At 37.4% G+C, this 24,849-nt stretch overlaps 2 protein-coding genes across 3 annotated transcripts in view; both read left to right on the top strand.

Annotated features, from left to right (window-relative positions):
* The window catches only part of LOC135705701 (coiled-coil domain-containing protein 85C-A-like), a 184,868-nt gene that overhangs the window by 127,940 nt on the left and 32,079 nt on the right, over nucleotides 1-24,849 (top strand). The window lies entirely within an intron of this gene.
* Nucleotides 17,578-24,849, top strand: part of LOC135705728 (uncharacterized) — a 46,412-nt gene continuing 39,140 nt past the window's right edge. Inside the window, exon 1 of the mRNA XM_065227569.1 lies at nucleotides 17,578-18,617. Coding sequence (XP_065083641.1) covers nucleotides 17,578-18,588 — 1,011 coding nt within the window. The 3' untranslated portion in view covers nucleotides 18,589-18,617. The remainder of the gene's footprint in view (nucleotides 18,618-24,849) is intronic.

Raw genomic sequence — 24,849 nt, 5'->3', positions numbered from 1 at the left:
TCAAGTGGGACTAAGCGGGAGGTTTGGTCGTTGTGATTCGGGGTGCCGTAAAATAGTTTAGTGCTTTGTGGGGCTTTTCTTTCAAGCAGTCATGTGGAATGCTATCTTTATAAACGAGTTAATGAGGCTTAAAATGAATGAGAAGTGAACAGCTTAACCGACTAGCTTGAGGTGGATTTTGATTCAGGGTTTGAATGTCTAGAGAATATAAACGGAACGATGTGAATATTTTTTTGACTGATTATTACACTCATCGGTCTCAGTTCTTAAATAATTTTTGTTCTGGTAAAACTGTTTTAAAGAATGCCAAATTAAATTTTCAAGTTGGTCACTTTGGAATTACCATAAACTGTAAAACATAAATTTTCAGTACAATTTTTGAACTCCCATTTTTTGTTATTTGTGAAGTGAAAGTGTGAAAGCACTGCACTATTCAATCCATTGCTCTGTCCAGACCGTTGGTACAAAGCGGTAAAGGACGAGGCAATTTTTTTTTTCATTTGGTTTGTTTTTCCGTCGATCTTGTTTTCCGTGCTGAGCACCAATGCTACCGACGTGCCAGGAAGGCAGCTCCCACACCTGGACCCTACCTATCGACCCATCAACTCATGAACCGGAGACCAACGGCTTTACTTCCCATCCGAAGGAAGGCGTGATCAGAGATGTTATGGACGGGGCAATGAAAGAGCCAAGAAAAACATTCAGTCACTCACGAACAGGCGACTCACACCGCATGCCTTCTCTCACACAGCATGCAATAGAGGCATTTTTCCATAGAAAATGTACGCTCAGTCATTCAAAACAAGGATTGGGTACCATCACGGAAGAATAAACGTGCTGACTGAGCTACTGATTGAGTGCTCGACTGTCAGTGACTCGTTTACTTCTCAATTATTCAGACTCTCACGAGGCAGTGAATGATGAGGCAGATGGCAGTTCATATTCATATGAAAATAACTCCTTGAACCTGACTGTTTTACGCACTGGTTATGGGCAATTCACATTTTTGCAAAAATGCGGCCATTTTGGATCTTGTACTTGTTTTTTCTAAATGGCGTCTTTGACATTGTTTAATAAATGTATGTTCAATTTTAATAAGTTTTGTTTAGAGAAAAGCTCGTGCAAAATACAAACTTTTGGACCATTTAAAACCATGAACGTGGAACAAGAACTATTGGTAAATTTTACTAGTACGCTTTTTTATGTAATTTCTACATAGAAAGCAACATTTGAGAAATTTTAAAAAATATGATCAAAAGTTGCTGTTGTAAAATTTTCGTCGATTTTAAGTGTCCAGAGATATTTAAATTCCAGAAGTTTGCTAGTTTTTCATGAGCTTTTTTCAAAACGAAATTTATTAAAATCGGAGATATGCTTTTAAAGACATTTGAGTTTATTAAACTTTTTTTTTAATTTTTAATCAAAATTACTAAAAAAATTACTGTTTATATTTTCTAAGAAAAACTCTACAACTTTGTCTCAGACTTCATCTCGATCAGAAGTGATGTTTTCATGCTACAATTTATTGAAAAATGTCAAAGACGCCATTTTGAAAAAAATATACAAGATTCAATGAACAATTTTAACAAAAATGTGAATGATTGCCCATAACAAACAACTATGCAAAGTTTCATGAAAATCGGAGAAGGTTGAGTCAAAAATTATAAGTTTTTGAGCTATTTGGCCTGGAACTGCTCATATGGCAATGAGAACCATAAATACGCCAAAATTCCCTTCAAATGCCAGAAAAGCTCATTCGCCACAGAAGAACCTTAAACAATATAAACAAAACCTTACAAACCTTCTCAAGACATATTATTTAGTTTAAAACCTGAATAAGCCGTCAATGGATAACATGAATATGCTTAAAAAATACAATTTCTTTCTGGCCAAGCCTTCCTTTTGACGGTGGGAATTCAATAAGCTAGGACAACAGAAAAAGTTGAAAGCAAATGTGCTATCAGTATTGGGAAAGACACACAATTTGCACGAATTTTTAAATGTATTACGCAGCATAAAGCCATCCTCAAAAAAACGCTCAGATTTTTAATAAAATTGATAAATGCACTTAATTCAAAATCTTACTACCCTCGTGATCAACCTAAGACCAAAAACGAAGAAATATAAGAAAAAACAGTTTTCAATAAATTTTACCCTAAACAGTGCTGGTGTAAGTACTGTTTGACAACGGTACATTTGAAAACTAAACCTAGTTTATTGTTAAAAGCAAGAGAAGGCGTAGTTCAGTACAATAATTATATAAATTATTTTTTATTTATATATTTTTGATGTAGGATTACGTCTTTTGGCAACATATTGTCAGGATTTGACCACTTATAACTCTGTCAATAGCGAATTTTTTTTATTATCTATTGAACAAGACAAAAGTTCCATGCGTTTTGTGCACGAAAATGCGTAATTTTGTCATAAGAAAACGAGGCGTTTCCGTGATGGGAAAAGTGGTTTCCCTAACACAGTCGCCGAATATTGATACCGAGAACTGAGCATGCCAGACGGTACCTGTGTTTATGCCTCTTGATGCAAACTTTAAGCCCCTCCTATTAAGAGAATTATGCCAAAAAAAATCTCAATAGAAGGGGCTTAAAATCTGCATCAAAAAGCATAAACGTACAGTATTGGACAAAACATGTGCAACTGATATCGAACAATAACAAAACGCGACAGTAAATGTCAGTATTCTAAAATTTAAACGAAGTAAGATACTGACGGTTCGGGAGTCTGCATTTGTACTACATGATTACACGAGTTATCAGTAATTCAATAACAGCCCCTCGTTAGAGTTTTGTTGACAAGCACCATTTTGCGTCCATCAAAACAAGTGCAACATTACGGTTTCTTTTGATTTTACTGTCAAAGTGTTGGTGCAACAAGTGGGAAAGGTTTCATTTTACAACAAAAGTGTTGTATATTGCGTTATTCTACCATCGCAAGGTAAATGTTGCACGATAAACCTTTTAAGATTTCAATATTTACACTTTGTAATATTTGTGACATCAAGCGCTAAAATGGCTCCTGACAGTCTTGGATTGGAACTGAGAAAGAAAATTATCGAGGACTACAAGTGCTGAATGTCGCAAAAACAGATTTGTTACAAATATCGTGTGAAAAAGTGGACCATATCAAGACTATGTGTCAAATTTCGTTCAACCGGGAAGATTGCTGCTGCCCACAGAGGGGGAAGACCACGCTCCACCACTTCCAGAGAGGACTCTATGATTGCCAGATACATTAAGAAGGATCTTTTCAAATCATCCTTCAAGGTACAAAAGGAATTGCAGCTATCTGTTTCGGATCGGACAGTCAGACGACTAATTTCATTGAAAAATCAGAAGAAAAGACGGACGGTCCTGTTCAGTGATGAATCGAAATTCAACATCATCGGGAGCGACGGAATTTGCCGTGTACCAATCGGAAAACGCTTAAACTCACGGTACTGCCAAAAAGACCGTGAAACATGGTGGAGGCAACGTAATGGTCTGGGGATGTTTTTCTGCTTACGGCCTTGGTCCGATTCATCGCATCGTTGGAATTAAGGACCGTTCCATGTAAAATGGCATCCTAAAAGATGTCATGCTACCTCATGCTGAATGGAATACATATGCCAATCAGATGGATTTTTCAAGAAGATAACGACCCCAAGCACACCGCCAAAGTGGCCAAACAGTTGTTCAAGGATAACCAGATATCTGTGATGGACTGGCCACCCCAATCTCCGGACCTTAACCTAATCGAGAATTTTTGGGAGATCGTGAATCAAAGAATTGATCGTGAAGGTGTTCGCAATAAGGATAAATTGTTTGAACAAATCCAAAAGGCGTGGGCAGCGATTCCACAAAACTTCATTGACAACCTGATCGAGTCTATGCCCCAAAGGTGCAAAGCTGTAATCGATAATAAAGGATTCGCTACAAAATATTGAAAGCCAAGCAATATTTGGTGAACAATATGCAAAGTTGCACTTATTTTGTCCGGGAGGAAAACATTTTCTTTTGTACTTTTTTTTTTAATTGATGAAATATTCGGTATGAATAATGAGTTTTTTGTTAAAATAAACCTGAAGTATGCTGCTTGTAAACGTTTGCATATGTCTTTCTGAAAATTGACCTACCATAGCTCTTTTCTGAAAAGTTTAATGATGTTGGTTTATTGGTTGCAAATGTTTTGTCCAATACTTTAGGTACCGTCCGGTATGCTCAGTTTTTGTGATTGATGTGTTTTCCGTAATACATATTTCATTTCCGCACCGCTATAATCTCCAAGAACAACGAACAAAAAATTCCACAGCATTGGTCTGGTTTCCAAGCTTCCAACCCATCGGTCCTCTCAGGACCACAAATGACTGATAAAAGAGTTAACTAAACAGTTCAAGTAAGAGCTTGTATCCAAGACATATCGTCAAGGACACCGACAGAGCACCAACTTTCAAATTGCTTCCGAATTTCAACCTGTCGAACTTTTTCACTGACAACGAGTAAAGAAATCAATTTAATATTTACTATACTTTTGCTGTGACATCAAAACTACCATTCGTAATCCTACGTCAAATCTACGTACGTGTCTTCGATACAACCCCTTACTTTTTATTTTACTTTAAGTTCACTAAGAATATTTATATTTTATTTATTTTTTTAAAGTAATGTAATTCCTACTTTATTTTTAGTTTTAGGTTAAGGGTATAACACACACAGCAGGAATTTATTTATAATTTTATTCTTTATTTGATTCTTAACCTTTATTATTTAGGATTTTTTAACTATAAATGACAATTATACAATTGATTGTGTATATTATATTAAGTTATAAAAATGTACATTATTTAGATTTTTTATATTCGTGTATAGTATTTGCTTTTATAGTAAAAATACCAATATTGTTAGTTCATTAATTATTACCTAAGGCTCATGTTGATGCACCAGTTTCTGGTTCAATAATTTTAGCTGTGGTCATATTGCAATAAGGGGGATAAGGACTACTTCGTGTTTTTTTTCCATTTTGCAAGTTTTTAGTAATAAAATTAAACTTTAGTTGAATTAGAATTAGATTAATTGGGGGAGCTTTAGGTAGATTAATGTGTGTATATCAAATGGTTGCTCATTTAGGAATTGTTCTAAGTGGTTTAACAACTATAACTTATTGAGGATTAAATCGAAGACAACAAATCAAGAAGACTGGCAACTTTGCCAGAATCCAAGCGACAGGTACAGAAGCGCTGCGCTTGAGTGAAGGTGGAAGCAACGCATAGAAAAATGAGCAAATACACAAACCTTTCTTCTGAGGATGTAATCTTTGCTATCAAGTTCGTTCGAAGCATTTACCTTCGAGCGGCAGATGACGCGATTGTACCTGTCTCATAGCGTTCGTATGACAAAGTGGAAGAGTTGCCTGTCTTCTTGATATGAAGTCTTTGATTAAATGGTTCTTATACTTTAATAATGGCTTATAGATTTTTTTCTTTTTTTTTTCCTTTGGTTTGTTTCCGTCGATCTTGTTTTCTGTGCTACCAATGCTACCGACTCCAGGGAGGCAGTTCCCACACCTGGACCCTACCTATCGACCCATCAACTTATGAACTGGGGACCAACGGCTTTACTTCGCTTCCGAAGGAAGGCGTGATCAGGCATGGAAAATCATTTACATTCATTTCATGCAATCCTTTACATTCATTTGCCATAACTCAAATCTGTATCTCTTATGCCTCACGAATTAGAGCGGGCAGAACTTGTTACTGTTTTTCAGTGAATGTAAAATACATTCACTGAAAAACAGTAGTGGCTTCTGTTCGCTCTGGTTCGCCATACATAAGAGATACGGATTTGAGTAATTACCACAAGTTGTAGTTAATAATAAAACTTACAAAAGTTTCATATATCATTTTGCGGAATTCTGTTGATGAAAAAAGTAAGGGGCAAATGAATGTAAATGAATACACGAAATGAATGCAAATAATTTTCCATGTCTGGGCGTGATCAGAGATGTTAGAACATTCCGGCGGCGCCGACTGGGATTGAACCCAGGCCTGCTGGGGTGAGAGGTAATCACGCTTACCACTACACCACCGGAGCCACTTTAATTTTGTTCTTCTATTGTGTTTAGCTAATATTTCTTATGAACGTATACAAAGACGGAGTTTATTAATTAAAAAGGTGCTCCAACCAAAAACCAAAACAAACTGAAATGTAGTATGGTGAAAATTTTGAGACATGTCAGAACTGTTTTCTGCCGGCGACACTACTGTAGTGTAACATGTTCACACACAACATAATACGAAACGCGATTTGTGTCGTTTAAGGTTGTGATGTTTTCTGGCTAATTACCCCATATATTTTGTGTTTATGGTATGGAATCAAAAGATAATAATGAATACTAACCACTCATAACCATAGATATTAAAATTCCATGAAATATTTATAATCCCAACAGCTCTGCTTTCAATTACCATAGAGCTGATTGGGAGCAATATTGAACATTTATGGAATATAGCTTCGAACCAAACATTCCCTTGCAAACCAAAGATGCTGTTAATTATGCTCTTGAATCTCTGACTACTTCTATAGTTGAAGCAAGAGCTGCTTCAGTACCAAAATGCGAGGTTAAATTCGATTCAATTATAATAGACGACCATCTCCAACTCTTGATCCATCTGAAAAATGTCCGCAGGAGACAATATCAAAGAACACGCGATCCTGCCATGAAAGTTATCTGGTGGGATTTGCAAAAAGAAATTAAAAAGCGATTCACTGCCGTGAGGAAGAAAACTTTTGAAAATAATGTTTCGAAATTTTACCCGAATTCCAAACCTTTTTTGGAAGCTCACAAAAATTTGAAAAAACCTCAAAGCCTATTCCAAAACTTAAAGAAGCTGGTAATATTTTGATCACAAATTTGGAAAAAGATCAGAATTCCCATAATTACAACTCTCAGAGAGTACCTTGTGAAATTTCTTGATAAAATTATTGAACAGATGTTTCCATTCGGTATACTTTCCTGATAAGTTGAAAAATGCAAAAGTTGTTCCAATTTTGAAGCAGGATAAAGATCCAGCTGTAGCTTCTAGCTACCGTCCAATAAGTTTGCTTACTTCAAAAGTAAACTTTTTGAAAAAAATATTTTTAATAGAACAATGCTTCACATCAATACGAACTCGATTTTTGCAGACGAGCACGAGACGAGACGAGTTTCGACTTGCGCATTCAACCACTCATCAACACTTAAAGCTGGGTTTAGATAGGGCAAGTCAATTGATCAAGTCAGTTGAATTCAACTGACTTGAACGTGAATTGAACGTGTAAACCATGTCATTCAACTGACTTGATCAACTCACTTGAATTGAAAAAAGTTGAACCAGGCTCAACTTTGCAAGCCAATTGAATTCAACTGAGTTGATCATTTGACTTGCCTAGTCTAAACCCAGCATAAGAGTTATCAACTGCTCAACTGGAGTTGCTCTTCTAGACATAGAAAAAGCATTCGACAGTGTTCGGCATGAAGGTTTGGTTGCTAAATTGAAAAAAAGTTTAATTTTCCACTCTATATTATGAAATTAGTTCCAAATTATTTTATTGACAGAACTCTGCAGGTGAATTATCAAAATTCCAAATTTGAACGACTATCTGTTAGGGCTGGAGTTCCTCAGGGCAGCATATAAGCCTTAGGTTTGCCACAAATCTTTGTTCGCCGATGACACAGGCATTTCCGCTAAACGAAGAAGTCTTCGTGTTATTTTCAGCAGACTTCAGAAAAGTTTAGATATTTTCTCTTGTTATTTACAAAAATGGAAGATTTCTCCCAACTCTTCCAAAACTCAACTTATAATATTCCCACATAAGCCTAGAGCTTTCTTGTTTACAAGCATCCACGGTCGATACAAATTATAAATTTTTTGTATGGACAGTTGTCTACGCGGGGAGGGGGGGGGGGGGTGTCAAGAATCCAAAAAAACTGTCTACGTAGTTTATGAACAGCCCCTAATACATATATAAAATGCTTGTATCCTCTTAGAAACAGGAAATCCAAACTCTGTCTGAAGAATAAACTTCTAATATTTAAATAAGTGTTTAGACCGGCCATGCTTTATGCTATGCCAAATATGGTCTAGTTGTTCACTACCAGGGAAAAACCACTTCAAAGGATTCAGAACAAAGTCCTGAAGATGATTTTGAAGATGGCTCCCGAAGAAACGTGCTCTGCTCTGATACTATCTTCGGTCCCAAGCTAATCGATGCACCCCTCAAAACATAGGAAAATCCACGAACCCCTCATTTTATCTTTCAAACTTTCATAGCGAATCAAAACAAACATAGTGTAGTTCTAGAATTTCGACTAGAATGGGATACGTTAATCGATTTGCTTGGGATCAATAGGTTAGTTAAGCAGTGAGCCAATTTAGAATCGTTAGTTTCCACCGGTTGGTACTACCGAGGTACGTAGAATTACGAAAGTTAAGACTTTAGAACAAATTTCCATATAAATAATTAATAATTTCAGGCAAAAATCGTTGCAATCCTCAATTGCAACGATTCATTCCCTTTATAAAAAACCCTTTATAAAAAAAAACCTGTTTAAAATACTGAATTGCTAAATCAGGAACAATGTAGAAGCACTGACAATCAAGGGCGGTAAGTTACTGTAGTAACTGTAACACCTAGGTTAACATGGAATGTAATTTAATTTAAATTTGGAACAATTAAAATTAAAATTAAATAAATAACTGTGGAAGCGCCTCTAGAACAATAAGTTAAGAGTCTGCAAAACGCTCACAAAAGAAGGATGAAACACCTTAAATAAGAAGAATAAGAGTTGAGCATTCAGAATATTTAATTCCGATTTACCGCATGATCGTATTTGAGCGAACTTAAAATTTGAACATCTTCAACAATCGCTTCCAGGTGTCTAAAAATGACCAATATTGCTCAAAACCAAATTGAAATTTGTAGATATGAAAATAATGTCAGCATATAAAAAACAATACACATAAGTCTGAATCACAATTTGCCATGCTTTATTGGAATATGTTATTCACCGATAAATTCACGATCCAAAGGGTTGATACAAGCCTACATTTTGTACACCCACGCTCGCGCTGATGCTGAGCCTACTCCCCCGAATCACACTCGATTTCCAGATAAATGTGCGTCTGGGTTTGCATTTGCTCCTACAGCCTCAGTCATACTCACAGTCATCATCATCATTACTATTCGGAATGACTCATGTCGTAAAATTTTATCTTTTGGCTCGTTTTCAAACTCGGCTAGCTAGCCGATCTAGTTGGATGGATTACGAGCGGCCCAGTCATTTGCCAGCCGCATCCGTTCTTTTAACTGCGATTAATTTTCTTGAGAATTGTACATCGCTGCCGCCGGCCGGTGTGGCGTCAGAGCATCGCTTACTAGTTTATACGGCTGAGCTGAGAGAATGAGAGAGTGTGTAAATTATGTATAGGCAGGCACTTTCATGTTGAGCTGAGCATGCAAGCGTGACATCTCACCCACTTTTGGTTCTTCCCACTTCCGGCCGGGTCTTCGGCGTCTGGTTGGGTGTCTGATGTTCGTACAGATACGTAGGCATATTCAGCTTCACTTTTCTGATTCTCAATTCATGGTTGTAAACAAAACATACTTTATTCATGGTTCGGTTCACCCGCTTTTACATGTAATTCGTTTCGGTGCAAATTTTCGCATGTTACCGTGCACTTTCGGAGCCAAGGTCTTTAAGGCTCGTTTGCCGAGTTGGATTGCAGTACCAGATATGTAGGTAATTCGAGGCCATCCAATGCAATTTTGTGAGGAAAATTATCTTGATCGTGTGAATAGCCAAATAAACATGGGAACTTGCAATTGTGGACGAACTTAATTGCTTGCATTACTTGAGTTATGAGCAAGTTATACACACACACTTCTGTACATACCAACTTCACAAAAGAAGATCAATTGTTCTTGCACATTCCTTCTTACCAGCCGGCCTCAGACTACCTCCGGAAAGCAACAATGTAACGCACCACCACCGAATGAAGACCTTATTGAATTAACAAAAGTGAACGATTAATCAATGACATTGCGGTTGGTGTGCGCGAAAAGAAAGCAAACTTCAAGTCATCCTTCCAAGTCGAGAGAGTGACTTGCTCCATTATTCCCAGGCGCTGATTTTCGTGTTGAAAAATGACGATCGCACATTGCCCACGGACATTTCCGAGTCTCGCGCGCCGCGATCCGGTTCACCGTGTGAGAAAGATCCGCATCGGCGATATGATCGTGGCACTGCGGTGTGGTGTGATGGGTGCAAGACTAATTACAAAACGGCAGGGGTTCCTCACAGTGTCCTGCCACTGACTGCAACGGTCAACAGAGTGCTTCAAAAGTGCATCATTACGTTGAGCATTCTTCCAAAGAGTGCCGTTTGTTTACTACAGTTGAGCTGGGGTCGAGCAAAGCACTTGAATGAAACATTGTAGCACACGTTACTCCAGGTTGGCTTCCCGTCTCATTCGATCCATTGGGTGATAGTATCCTTCCTTCCTGTGCCGCGCGCTGCTCTGCTGCTGATGTTGATGATCGATCTGACTGCCGCCCCCCTTGGGGCATTCTCATGCTACTTTGCACACCTTTCCCGAGTGGTATTTACAGCAGCGGCTATTCGGAAGGCCGGGAAGATGACCAGAGCATATTGGCACAATGAAGCAATCGACAGTCTGCAAATATTTGCAATAATCTCGAGAAGTCCGGCAGCCAAGCTGACAAATGAACACAGGTGGGCGACGGTTATGGTGGTGCGTCGCGGAGGGGAAAGTGATTAACAAGCCGGGGAAAAAGTTGTTCGGCAGGTGCCTATCGCACAAGTTTTTGCGATCGTGTATACTTTTTTTTACCACGAGAAGTGGTTATCGTTGCTGGGACCGCTCTGCCAGTGATATCCAACTGTACAGAGCGGTTGGAGGCAAGTGAGCCGAAAAAATGCAAGAAATTACTGGCGACCGTGGACGCCGACGTGTGTGTGAAGAGAGTGGCCGGTGGCGTGGCGTTGGCTGGATAGAAAAGAAGATCATTGTGAGAGGAAGAAAGTCTTGACCCCCCGTCGTCGTTGTTGTCGGCCGGTTGGTTCGATAAACTCTTCGGGTGGACACAGTTGAAAGATTTTTACTTCAACGGAATTTTTGATATATATTTATTAGATTTATTAATTATCAGAAAAGTTCACTGTTTACTTTCCAATGTCTGCTCAAATATTGCTTTATTAAACTATTTACGATGATTTTCATGGAGTCTAATTTCTTTTTCTTTTTTCTTCTTTTCAGGTGTGTATTGAAACTTTACTGCTGCAGATGTTCTGAAGGTGCACCGTGAGTGTTTCGTTTGTTGATATAACCTTTTAGAAGCTAAATTACTTCACACATTAGGAGCATAGGTACTTGGAAGAGTCCTTCTTCTTCCTGGCTTTGACGCTTTTACACTGGCTCACGCCTACTCTCGATTTAGTGTTTTTTTGAAGCGTTTCCACAGATATTATTTGAGGGCTTCTATGCCAACCAATGCATGAATTTGTATACTGTGTGGCTAGTATGTGTAGTAGAGTGCTCAGGATAGTCGAGCACATTTCTAACTCGAAAGATGTTCTATATTGCACCGGCAATCGAACCCGCCTCCACCTGTTTGGTTATACCGTACTTATACTACCCAGACAAGCAGAATGTACGTTAGACTGATGCAAAATTTGACATTTTCGCTCCACAGTGCTCAAGCGGTTCCAAATCGGGTCTAGATTAGCCTCCCGAGGTTTGAACTGATTTGGTAAGAAACTGACTGGGCACAAACCATTTGAAATTTATATTAGAATTACTATGGGGAAACCAAACTTTTTCTTCGTAGTCTTCTATCCTTCTTCCGTATTGCAGCGTTAAAATTTTCTATGGCTATTTTTATTGAAATTTTTCTCAGCTACAACTTAGCAGAATATTGATTTTCAGCCAAACATCAAATTAAATAGTGATTAATGATGAAGCAACTGTTTTGTGGGCAACACTGTATTATGCAGTGTGACATAGTTAGCCATGATGTTTTAGCTCTAGTCTACGCGCCAGAAACACCAATGTTGCCTGCTGAGCAGTTGATTGAGCATAATCATAAGACAAGAGTGACTTGAATCAATAATAACTTTTGATCCTTACATTTTATCGAATGTATAATGGTCTTCAACAAAGTTGTAACTGTGAAAATTTACTACACATACAGTTATCAATTTTTAGGGCAGAGTAATAGGGTGAATTATTATGTCGATATGAACACAAAATTTGGTTTTCCTATAGTAATTTCCATGTAAACTTTAAATGATTTGTGCCAAGTCAGTTTCTTACTAAATGAGTTCAGGGGAGGGGGAGGGTCGACAATTATCCACGGCGCATACAAACTTTTTTGTATTGACGATTGTCTACGCAGGGGGGGGGGGGTCAATAATCCCAACGTAGTTAACGGACAGTCCCTTATTAGTGTCTTAATATAGCTTACACAGCATAAAATAAATTTTAATATTACATCCAAGAGGATGCAAGACAATCATGTCGAAAATCTAATGTAATTTTCATGGCCTCAAAAATAAACAAATGCAGTAAAAGCAGCGTAATGTCAGTTCATGCACTGTATTAATGATAATTTTGTCCTTTTTTACAAGTAATATTACTCCATACTGTAAGTAAATCATACACAGATTTTTTAAATCACATAGAAGTGGATGCACTTCAATCGTGTCGAAACGATTGAAGTGCATCCACTTTTATGTGATTTAAAGAATCTGTGTATGTCATTTACATGGAGTTTTTTTTTAACAATAATTTATAGCATATTGTGTATCAAAACGAAATCGTAAAGTTCCCATATTATCCATTCAGAGAGCTTCTGGAGCCATCCTATAGAACTTTGGATAGACCTCTGGGGAATCCGTAAGCGAGTAACAAATCAGGGCTGAAAAACTTCAGGATTGTTGCACGAAAAACCTCAAAGATACATTCAGCAGGAATTATGGGCAGCTTGACATCGTTTTTGAGTTAGATTTGGGGGTATTATATTGCATCGATTCTCAACCAAGGTTGCAAAGACTCATTTCAGCTAAAACAATGTTTTTCTAAATTATGAAATAATTAGATGCCATGATCAAATTTTGAATTGGTAGGATACAAGAAGAGGTTGCAAAGAATGTGTTTGGCATACTAAACCTGTTTATTTCACGTCATGAGAGTCACAATCAGCGATTTTTCACAAACTCACTCACTCACTCACTCACTCACTCAGCGATCAGCAAATCGCTGATTGTGACTCATAGAAAGCAAAATTTACAGGTTTTATGTTTCCAACTTTGTAACCTCTTCTTGTAAGTTACAAGTAAAACATGCCATCATACCATCTTTTGGTTTTATTATTCCGAAAAACATTATTTTAGCTGAAATGAGTCTTTGCAACCTTGTTCTCAACCAGAGGTACGCGCACCCTCACTTAATGAAAAGCACACAAAACGAAGCGATTAAGAGCGAGCTTGATATAGTACCTGATGATGTCCAACTCCGACGACAAACGGTTTCTGGGCAAATGCTTCCTCGCAATACCGGTGATGAGATCCGACTTGAGCTTGGTTTTTGGTGAAATGATTTTCTATTTTGGTTCTGCTTGCTACGGCAATCAAATGGAAACTAATAAATTGGGTGATCCCTCTCCGCTCATATATCCTCCTATTTAATTCTAGAAACTTTGAAACAAATGTTATCAAGTGATTTGCAACAAAGTAGGTGATTTGTATTTATCGATTTCAATGATAATTTGATTTGCTGGTGGACATACTGCAAGTATTGAAATTCTGAACTTTTCTTTCCACAGTAAATCACGAATAACTTTTTAACGGTTAAAAATGAGGTTAAAGTGTCTTCGGCAAAGTTTTTGCTTATAAAATTTCTCATATTTCTGTTGCATTTGATTGATAATAGCGCTATGTTTGATACCCACTTTTGATGATTGAATGCTGTGATGTACAACAAAAAACATCATTTTAGAGAATTTGAAAAAATTTAAATAACAAATTGGACACAGAACATGCCGTAACAATTTTTTCTCTTTTAGTTTTGACCCTTGGGAATCTGCGAAAAATATAAAAGGGTGAGATTTCACTGAAATTTAAAGAACTAAAAATATTTTTTGGATAATAGCTTTTTTCAAAAATCTCGCCGGGGCGAACTCTAAACAACATTTTGTTTGTAACACCCTTAGCTATCATTTGGAGGTTGAGCCCCCAGATTTCCAAACATAATACATTTTTGGGACACCCTATAAAACAGTTTCAACTAGAATTCAGATCCTCTATAGTGGAAATTGTTCTCTAGATTATCTGGCATATTTGATATGCACAGTTTTGGACACAAATTACTTATGTATTCATTAATTTTCTCTCATTTTTTTTTTATGAATTTTCTTTTATGCAATTGACTGATAATGGGTTGAAATTGCCTTCACATTCCTTAGTGATCATTTGTTCTGCTATCATGATATATAAGTTAACCAGGAACAGGATGGCCATTGCCTTATCTAATTCCTTTGCGTGATTCAAAAGAGTTTAATAACGCACCCGATTTCTTCATACAGCACTGTACACCATCCATTGTTGCGTTGATCAGTCTGGTCAGTTTCTCAGGAAACCCCTTTTCGTCCATCCTAGCGTCGATCAGTCTGGTCAGTTTCCCAGGAAACCCCTTTTCGTCCATAATCTTCCATAGCTCTTCACGATCAACAATTTCTTAAGCAGCCTTGAACTCGATGATCAAATGTTGAGTTTTCACGCTACTTTTGGAGGATCTGCCGCAACGTAAATATTTTGTCTGGTTGTCGATCGCCTGTTTACAAAACTGGTGAGGTACCTTCCCACAAATCTAATTGCGGCGGTGTGCGATGAAAGATGATCTTAGAAAGCACTTTATAAGCAGCGTTGACAATAGTGATTGCTCGGTAGTTTGCGTATTATTAATTGTAACTGCGCTGTAATAAATGTAAATGTAAATGCGCTGAGATTTTTGGGAACTATGCAGCATACATCTACTCAATTTCTTTCCACTCTAACTATTATTCCGGAAAAGCTGAGTTTGCTCTTTTTTACAACTCCAGCAGCTCTCAAGAGGGGCTTTAGTCATCTCTCACTTATCTGTTTCAAGATTTTGTGCGTAGTCAGTTGCGTGCTTGGGTAGCTTGAGTCTTTCCAGATTGTGTTGGTTCCAAATGATGTTGACACCGGAAAGTCTTTGGCGCACTTTTACTATTATAAAATAGTGTTCCTAATTGATGTCTACCTGCGATTGGTCCTGTAGTCGATGATATGCCATCCATCAATCACAAGGTTGTTGATTTGTAGATAACATGATGATGATCTCAATATGTACCGATATGAGGGGCTGTGTTGGCAGGGCTGGTAGCAGGTAACTTTTTAGTGACTTTTTTGAAGCCAGTTACTAAAAAGTAACTTTTTACACCAAAAAGTCACTTAAGTCACTATTTCCCTAAAAATAGTCACTAAAGTCACTTTTTCACTACTAAAATAGAGTGAAATTTAAAAATATCAACAAAATGTTCAAATTGAGTACTTGGCACTAAGAAAGTCTACAGTAGTTTTAACAAAATATACATATCTGTTAACAAATTTAACCAGGGTGACCAATGAACCGCAAAACTTTAGAACACCAGGAAAAGTATTGAGAAATGCCTTCAATTTCGATTAAAAATCGGAGAAAATATACCTCCTTTCCCAGAAAATAAATTGTAAACCTTGAAAAGGTATTTGACAGCGATAGATTTTCAAAAGTCTTAAGATTATTAAGAACTTTAATAAATTCAAGGTAAATTTTAAGAGAATTTTAAAGGATTCTAAAGATGACACCAGAGAAGAATGCCAAAGTACATACTACGAAAGTCTCATGTAAAATTAATTGCTCTGAGGACCGATTTCTTCATCTCCGCTTAAATCTTAAGCCAGATTTACCTATATAGTTATACCGAGTGCATTTAACGAGAGTTCTGAGAAGAATTATATGATGATTGGATGAGGATTCTATGTTAAATTCTAATAAGAATTCAAAATTAGTTCCGAAATTCCATAAGAATTCTAAAGAGTTCGAAATAAGTTCTGATAATTTCAATGGAATTGAATTTTGAGGGAATTCTGAGAAGAATTTCAAAGTTATTCTGTGATGGATTTTTGTTTCGAGAATTTTGAGGAGAATACTATGGGAATTCTAAGGAGAATACGAATTGAATTTCCAATTGAAAGCAGGGGAAAAGTCCAAGATTATTCTAAGCAGAATTTCTGAGGTTAATTGCACGGAAATTCTAAGGAGAATTCAAATACATTTGAAATGGATTTATGAAAGGAGCCTTCAGGAAGTTCCTAGAAGAATCAATAGAAAATCGAAAATGATCTACTTTAACTAATCATGTGTTATTACTTCATGCGTGAATTTAACGATTTACATAGACGGAGATGCTTAACGGCACATATCATTGGAGATTTGATACGATAGATGAGGAGATAAAATTATAAAGTTTATAGTTCCGTTGTAGTGCGGCAGTGTGAAAATTGTATATACAAAGTAGAAAGCGAGCAAAGGACAATTTTGAGGAAGGTACGAATAGAGTAGTTGTGTACGTCAGATGGCGACTTGAGTGTGAAATAATCGATAGAACTGGTTCCGCACATCGGAGGTACATGAGCAAATCGGCGGTCATCCTTTTTGCCAGTGGTGGCAGGGGGAAACACCCCTCACCATCCCTCATTAACGGATGAGCTTGGTAAAGGAGATGCTCTACCCGATTCGTACCTTCCGCAAAATTGTCCTTTGTTCGCTTTCTACATTCTATATAGAAATTTCACTCTGCCGTATTATAACGGAACTATCAACTATTTACTTTCATCTCCTCATCTATCGTATAAAATGTCCACTATAATTCTGAAATTTGATGTTAAGCATTTCAAATGCGAAAATAATCTATTTCCAAGAATTTTGTTTATTGTTCTGCAAAGAATTTCAAAAATGCAATATTATTTTTGTAAATGCTTATTTGCCTCTAAGTTTAAAAGAAGGGAAATTATTCTAAAAAAGTTCTTGAGATCATGCTAAAGAAATTTTGTGAAAAGTTCTTAGCGAATTATCAAAGTTATCTACCTAGATATATTAAAATTTTAAAGATATCGAACGCAGAATCAAATTCAAGATTATAAAAAATGGGAATTACAATTTGCATTGCAATCATGTGTAACGTAAACAAAAGTAAATTATTCAAATCACTACAAATGTTCTTCACAGGAGATTTCGTTGTGAGATTCGATTAAATTAAAAGAATTTATGAAATTTGTTTTTAAGTTCCATGACATAAAAAGTTTATTTCAATATCAAACCGTAAAGGGTGTCCACGATGAAATTGCCACACTATGAAATTGCTCTAACTTTTGGGTAGAATTTAATGAAAATTTGGGTGGATTTAGTTCATAGTGCATTATTTACATCCTGCAAGTTTTAAAGTCCTGTGATCAAAACTCGCGGAAATGGAGTCGAAAGAACAGCTCGTGCGTGATAAAATCTTGCGCATTCATCACGAGAACAAGGATCTCTCGCATCGTTCCATCGCTAAAACGTTGGGAATCGCGAATTCCACGGTGTCGCGAGTGATTAAGCGGTTCGAGGAACGGTTGACCACCGATCGGAAGCCCAGAAGTGAAGGAAAAAGTATTCCGTACAACACCAAAAATCATAACCGCGTAGTTGGGGCCTTCAACCGAAATCTGAACGCCTCCGTTAGGGATGTGGCTAAGAAGCTGCACCTAAGCCGAAGTTTTGTCCAGAAGGCCAAAACTAAGGCTGGGCTTCGAACGTTCAAGGTACAAAAGGCCCCTAATCGCGACGAGAAGCAGAACAAGTCCGCCAAAACCAGTGCCAGGAAGTTGTACCTCAACATGCTGACGAAAGTTGAATGCTGCATCATGGACGACGAAACATATGTGAAGGCCGACTTCAAACAGATCCCCGGCAACCTGTTTTTCACGGCCAAGGATAAGTTCAGCGTTCCGGAGCATGTCCGCACTCAGAAGATGTCCAAATTTGCGAAGAAATTCCTGGTTTGGCAAGCCATCTGCACGTGCGGGAAGCGGAGTGCACCTTTCGTGACCCAGGACACGATGAACGGACAGGTGTACATAAAAGAGTGCCTCCAGAAGCGGCTGCTTCCTCTCCTGAAGGCCCACAACGTCCCAACAATCTTCTGGCCGGATTTGGCCTCATGCCACTACTCCAAAGACGTGCTGAAGTGGTATGTGGACAATAAGGTCAATTTCGTGCCGAAAATGTTCAACCCTCCCAACATTCCGGAGCTCCGCCCCATCGAGAAGTACTGGGCGATTATGAAGCAGCACCTTCTTAAACTACCTAAGGTAGTGAAGACAGTCGAGGAACTGAAGAAAGTATGGGATTACATGCAAAAAACGGTTGATTCACAGGTTGTGCAGAATCTTATGGCCGGGGTTAAGGCCAAGGTGCGGGCATTTGCGTATGGACTGTAAATAAAATACGAGTAAAATGGTAAAATGAAGTTTAATAGTTATTTCTTATTCCCTTAAAATTTGATGGCAATCGGATGAAAACTCGAATTTTGCGAATCAATTTTGTGTGTGGCAATTTCATCGTGGACACCCTTTATGTGAATTTCTAAGGTACCATATAAATAGTTACTTATTTAGTAATAACAATTCACTATTTGGTCACTATTTCCTTAATTTTAGTCACTAAAGTCACTACTATTATATCACATCAGCACTACCAGCCCTGTGTTGGAAATAGGTACTGCTGTGCTTAGAGGCAGTGAAATTCTAAAATTCTCCAACAATAACAGTTGGTTTCCCGAGAAATAGCTATTTTTCCACAAAAAACATGCTGAGTAAAAATGTATTAATGACTAACAATAATAACTTACACACAACGGAAACGAAAATATTTCCGGAAAATTGGCTTTATGTTTTCGGAGGAAGCCAGAAGAAACTTTTGGGAGATATTTGGAGTGAGGGAGTATTCAGGCAGAGGAAATCGATTAAAGATAGAAGGAACTTTCGCGGGAAGTTGACGTTAATTCTGGGATAGGTCGAAAAAAAAAACATCGGTTTAAAAAAAAAACATTTGAAGGAAGACAGAATATAATTCTAGCAGAAGAATTTGGGGGAAGATTAAAAAAATAAAAATAAAAAGTCTGCATAAACTTCCGGAAAAAGTCGGAAGACACTTCCAAAATAAGAGAAAAAGAATTTTGGTGGATTTGAAGGACTTTCCCAGAAGAAGTTGTAAGAATCTTCCGAGGGAAGTGGAAAGATACTTCCAAGAAAGGTCGGCTACAACTTAACGGGAGAACCGAGGAAAAACTTGGGATAAACCTTCGGGCAAGGCTAAAGAAACTTTTAACTTGCAAATAACTTCTGGGGGATTTTTTTTTAATTCTAGTGGAAACTGAAATAGTTTTAACGAGAAGAAGGAAGCTAGTAGAAACCTTATGAGCTAGCCGGAAACTTCTGTTGAAATTCGAAAGAATCTTCCAGCATAAGCCATAAAGGTTTTATTGCAGTTTGATGAAACTTCTTGGAGGAGCCAGATGAAATTTCCGGAAGGATGTCAGAAGGCAGACACTGCATTGAGATACCTGAAAGAGTGCTGGGAAATGCTGCAATAAACATCAGGGAGAAATCTTCCAGAAAAAGTTGATAGAAATTTCGGAAGGAAGCTAAAAGAAATCACTGAACAGATTCTGATGGTAAATGAACGAAGTTCCCGGGAAAAAATCAAGAATATTCTGATCGATGTCAAAAGAAATTTCTGAGGGGAAATTAAAAAAAAATCCTGTATCTTCATCCCAAGTGACATTAAAAGTTTTATCGAGGTTTTAAAGCATTCTACAAGTCTGTTCAACATAAAGTAATGAAATCATCATATTACAACTATGTGATCACATAATAAAATGTATTTTCCACTTCCCGGGTATTCCAAGAAAGCCGTTTTAGATCTAGTCTGGTATGTTAAACGTCCGCAATGGCATCTGGGACTTGCTCGAAATGTGACCACTGTTGTCATAGGTTTTCGATTTGGCTACCACTGATCGAGATTATAAGAATAATGAAGTGAAGTGTATCGTAAGCAGTGTTGGCAAAATCAGAAATCAATCGATATTTTTCCGCTCTCATGCGCTCGCAATATCACGGGTGATATTGGAACAAAATATCATGCTTGACATTGATTCTACAAGCTCCTTTGATATTGCGAGACTATTCACAACGTGCAAAAATCAAGCTGAGAGTTGACTCGACACAAAAATGATTCCGATGCACATCGTTTTCTTAGAAAGAGAAAGTATAGTTTGCTATCTCTTTTTACTCTTCACCGATGGCAGACACGAAGTGACTGCTGCCAGCCGTTACGGAAGTTTTGGTTGTATTCGGGTGTAAAGCAAAAATCATGCAACCCACAGTTTGTTGAGATTTGCGGCTGGTGAGTTTTGTTAGCTTGATATTCCGAGCTGCGATATCACAGCTTGCAAAATCAACCGCAGTTGTTCGCTTGTTGATTTTTGTCTACGAAAATCAAGCGTGATCTTGGGCGTTAGTGAGATTTGATTTTTTGATATTTTCCCAACACTGATCGTAAGACATATTTTGGCTCCATTCTAATATTTCTCCATTTATTTATTAATAGAAATCTTAAAATCGTCATGGCTCGAATGAAGGATCTTGTAAATCAATATATATAATGGAAGTTTTCGTTTTTATGGCTTTCTCAGTCTAGGGTAATTCAAACAGTTAGTTTTGCAATGCAAAACTAACTGTTTGAATTACCCTAGACTGAGAAAGCCATAAAAACGAAATCTCCATAAAACCAGTCGAACAACCAAATCAATCATTATAATGGAAGTAGAGCCAGAGCTTTCAAATAAAACATACCCTTTCAGCCTTGAAACCAGCGTTGCTCGATTAATCTTAAGCTTATCGGTATCGACCATTTAAACAATCGGTATTTTTCGGTATCTTACCATTCGAATTGATCTCAATTTGTCGTAGCTTTTATAGGTAAATAATAATAATTATAGACTACAAAAGTCTCTTGTAGACAATTATATGAAACTTATTATAAAACAACATTTTTTTCTAAAATTGTCTAAATCTTGTTAAGAAAATTAGAAAAATTCTTCACCTAACTAATTTTATCAGCTCAAGAAGAAATAATTTCCATATTTAAGGCCTTGATTTTGGGATAAAACATCTCAGACTTGTATCACCCACTATGAATAAATTGTATGATTCCTGACTAAGTTTTTATGAATATTTCTAATTTTATGGGTAAAAAATAAAATAAATGTTTTAGAATTTTTTGACTTTTAAAAATAATTGATAATTATAATAACACCTTAGATAAATTATTTTGTATCCCGTGATTGAACTATTTCCATAAAATTCACGAGCTCATTCGTCGGATTTGATGTCTCTTTCTTAATGTCATCGATCGGAATGATTTTGCGTTGTTGGAACGTGACGTCGTTAGTGGTTTTATGGACCTCCGATATTCAATTGGATTGGAATATTTTCCATGATCGTCGATTCCAACTAGAAGGTGATTTTGGTGTTGCACTTCGAGGTATTATGGGTGCGGTCTTTCAACTAGCTTGCCATAATAGCAGCACAGAGTGCCAAGCGTGGCGAGGAATAACCGCTTATTGAAGAGACTTAGAATTTCGCAATGAATATATTAATTGTTAGTGTGGCGGTCAGTGTAAGCGGTCACAGTACTAAACGTATTTTCTGTGATAACCCGTTGCCTTTCCTTCTGACTCTCACAACACAAACTATCAAAATATAGTACCAAACTCAAATGTCATATGCAAGGAATCAAAAATATCTCCAAATGACAAAATAACAAGCGATCAACGAACCGAATAATAACGCTATGTCAGAAGTGGAAAACAATAATGATATAATCTTCACCGTTCTTTTTCATGACAAGCAGCTCGTGCGACCCAACTCATTCGGGGCGGTATAAGGAAACGAGCAAATTGTTGGCAAGCTGCTTCACGAAGTAAAGCCGAAGATGATACACGTGTGTTAATGGGAATTTTTTTGTTATGTCTTTTCCCGATTCATATCAAGCTATGTCCTCATCCGTGTATATTGCAACAAAGCAGGCAAGCAATATATCATTATCCTTCTACCACTCGGATCGAGCTTTGTTACAGAGCGAGTTTGTCATGGTAGTCGTAGCAACCGTTTTGTCTGTATCGTTGGTTGCTTTATGTGTTTGGATTCGCTGGTCATATGACATTGCTCTCATACGACCGTGCCGCCGAAGAATATTACACTTTCGTGGAAACATTGCTAATCAAAAATAGTTGAAATATATACAAAATAGAAGAATTTTAACGAAATAACGCCGTTGATATGATAGTTATTTGACAGTTTTCCATTTACGTAAATGTTGCTCTACCGCGATGTCAATCATACAAGGTCTGGAACAACAGGCAGCTTGCTAGTGTTAGAAGCAAAAATGTTGTAAACATTGCTGAGCAAGCGAATGCCGATGTCACGACAGCACAAAATTCCATACTGCGATTAGCAGACGTGTCGTCACAGAAAACAGCTGTTTCGTGTACAAAGATAAACATTGCGATGAAATACGACTACCACTGGACATTTTCACATTTCACTAATACCAATAAGCTGGTTGGGCCAGACCTTGTATAATTCACATCGGCTCTACCGCTCATGCTGCACGAGAAAGATGATGGTAGAGCATGCGTGTACGAAAATAAAAAGACTATAGTCTAAGACAACGAGCAATCACCGTTTACGACGTAGATGCATGCTCCTTACCCTTTGGAAAAAAAGCATTGACACTTTACCTCACTGTATTTCCTGCATAGTAACATTGCAGGTTTTATCGTGGTTTTATAGCATTCTACAAGTCTAAATCATGGTCTACAGAACCCTCATAAAACCAAAATTGTTACTTGGGTGACGACATCATCCCAATTCAGTTGCTCTAGCCATGGCTCCTGAACGAACATCTATGCAGTGGTGACCGCTGGTCCAATAAGACCTAAATGGTCAAATAGTGATGACTTTTCTGACAGAACAATGCGTTTAGTAACTCCTTGCAGTTGTGGAAGATCAGGAATTTTGAACTCAAAATCTTCGTTCTTTGGGAAACACAAAAGGTTAATGTTGTGTTCGATCAAGTTCTAGCAGGCCCGATGTTTTCTAAATCATCTTGCCCCTTAAATGCTGCACAGTAGGCCTGGCCGTTTTGATATGTGTGACGTATCTTCGATGTGAAACATATATCAAATAGGCAAGAAAAATGATGTAGGTACAATATATATCATTTTCCAGGATCCTTTCATGACTGGCTGTGTTGGTGATATATTAGATTAGGTTCGATTAGATTCGATTCGATCAAGTTTTAGTGACGGTTGATCCTCCTTAAAATCACCTGGAATGAAACGAAGATTGAAATCACCTCTCTTTAGTATTTCTGCCAGCTATTTACAGGCTTAGACTAGTGTTTCGATGCTGTCTACTCCATCGTCTACATAGAAGTCTTTCTTTATAATGGGGACAAGTGAAAAATCATACCCTTCATCGTCCTCAAACTGACTTAAGACTTTGGTTGCCAGATACGGTGTACAGGATGAGCCGTAGGTGTGTTCCAGGAGTAGCCTTCTCTGACGTTTGTCTGAATGCTGAAGTGTGAGTGCAGTAATTGAGTCAATGATATGTATAAGTGCAACAAGACCACACATATACGACCGTACTTCACTTATACTAAGAGATTACCCAAAGTTCTGCACTATTACTTGGACATTCATACAAATCTATAGGTTTTGGGTGGCTTAGATTCCCTTTTGAACCAAGCTCTAGAAGTCGATAGTGCTGATGAACCAAAGCTTGTTGAAACGTTTTCTCGACATCTGCTGCCATGGTGGAAACGAGTATTGACGACGACGCACAACATTGAAGGTCAAACTGTTGGTCCTGCTGGCACACTGTCGCTCAAGGAGAGTTGATTCCAAGCACAGACTTTGCAGCTTCGAATCCAAAAGTGGCTCAATTTTACTTTACGCACCTACGGGAAGGAAGCAAACATTGTCTGCAGTTTACATGGACAGTATGCTTTGGTGTTGTGAGTGTCCATAGAAAACTTGGTGAACAAAATATTTTGCACACTTTTTGATACACTGATTCTCGTTCACACTTCCACTTATGTTCTGTGTTACTAGCCTTGTTCCTACTTTTGGCTGAACCGTTATACATATTGTTATTAAAAAAAAAATTGATTATAAAAGATCGGGATAAATCGGTATAAAATCACTTAAATCGGTATTCTAAGCAACATTATCTGTTTATCGGTATCATGCTCATAAATCGGTATAATTACCGATAAATCGGTATCTGGAAAAGCTACTTCTTCGGTACATTTCATGTCGAACAATGCTCAATGTGTATTATTTTTCTATTCGATCGATTTCCTCATTATTATTAACATGTCTATATTATTTTTTTCTGATTTGAATAGAATTTTATGATATAAACTACATCTTTTATAAAATGTGTAATTGATATTTTGGCTAAATTTTATTTTAAATTTTAACCACTATACAAGAAGCTAGCAAAAAAAATGAAATATCGGCTCCGTAAAGCTAATGCAATTGAGCCTTCCAGATAAATTAATTAAAAACTAAGAAGCGTTTCTTCTTGAAGCCGAAATTTCTATTAAATAATTTTATGTGTAAAATTTGA

The sequence above is a fragment of the Ochlerotatus camptorhynchus genome, unplaced genomic scaffold (genome assembly GCF_037179485.1).
Source record: "Ochlerotatus camptorhynchus isolate MF236.1 unplaced genomic scaffold, CSIRO-AGI_Acam_v1.1 ptg000274l, whole genome shotgun sequence".
Taxonomy (NCBI): domain Eukaryota; kingdom Metazoa; phylum Arthropoda; class Insecta; order Diptera; family Culicidae; genus Ochlerotatus; species Ochlerotatus camptorhynchus.
This window is presented reverse-complemented; position numbering and strand designations above follow the sequence as displayed.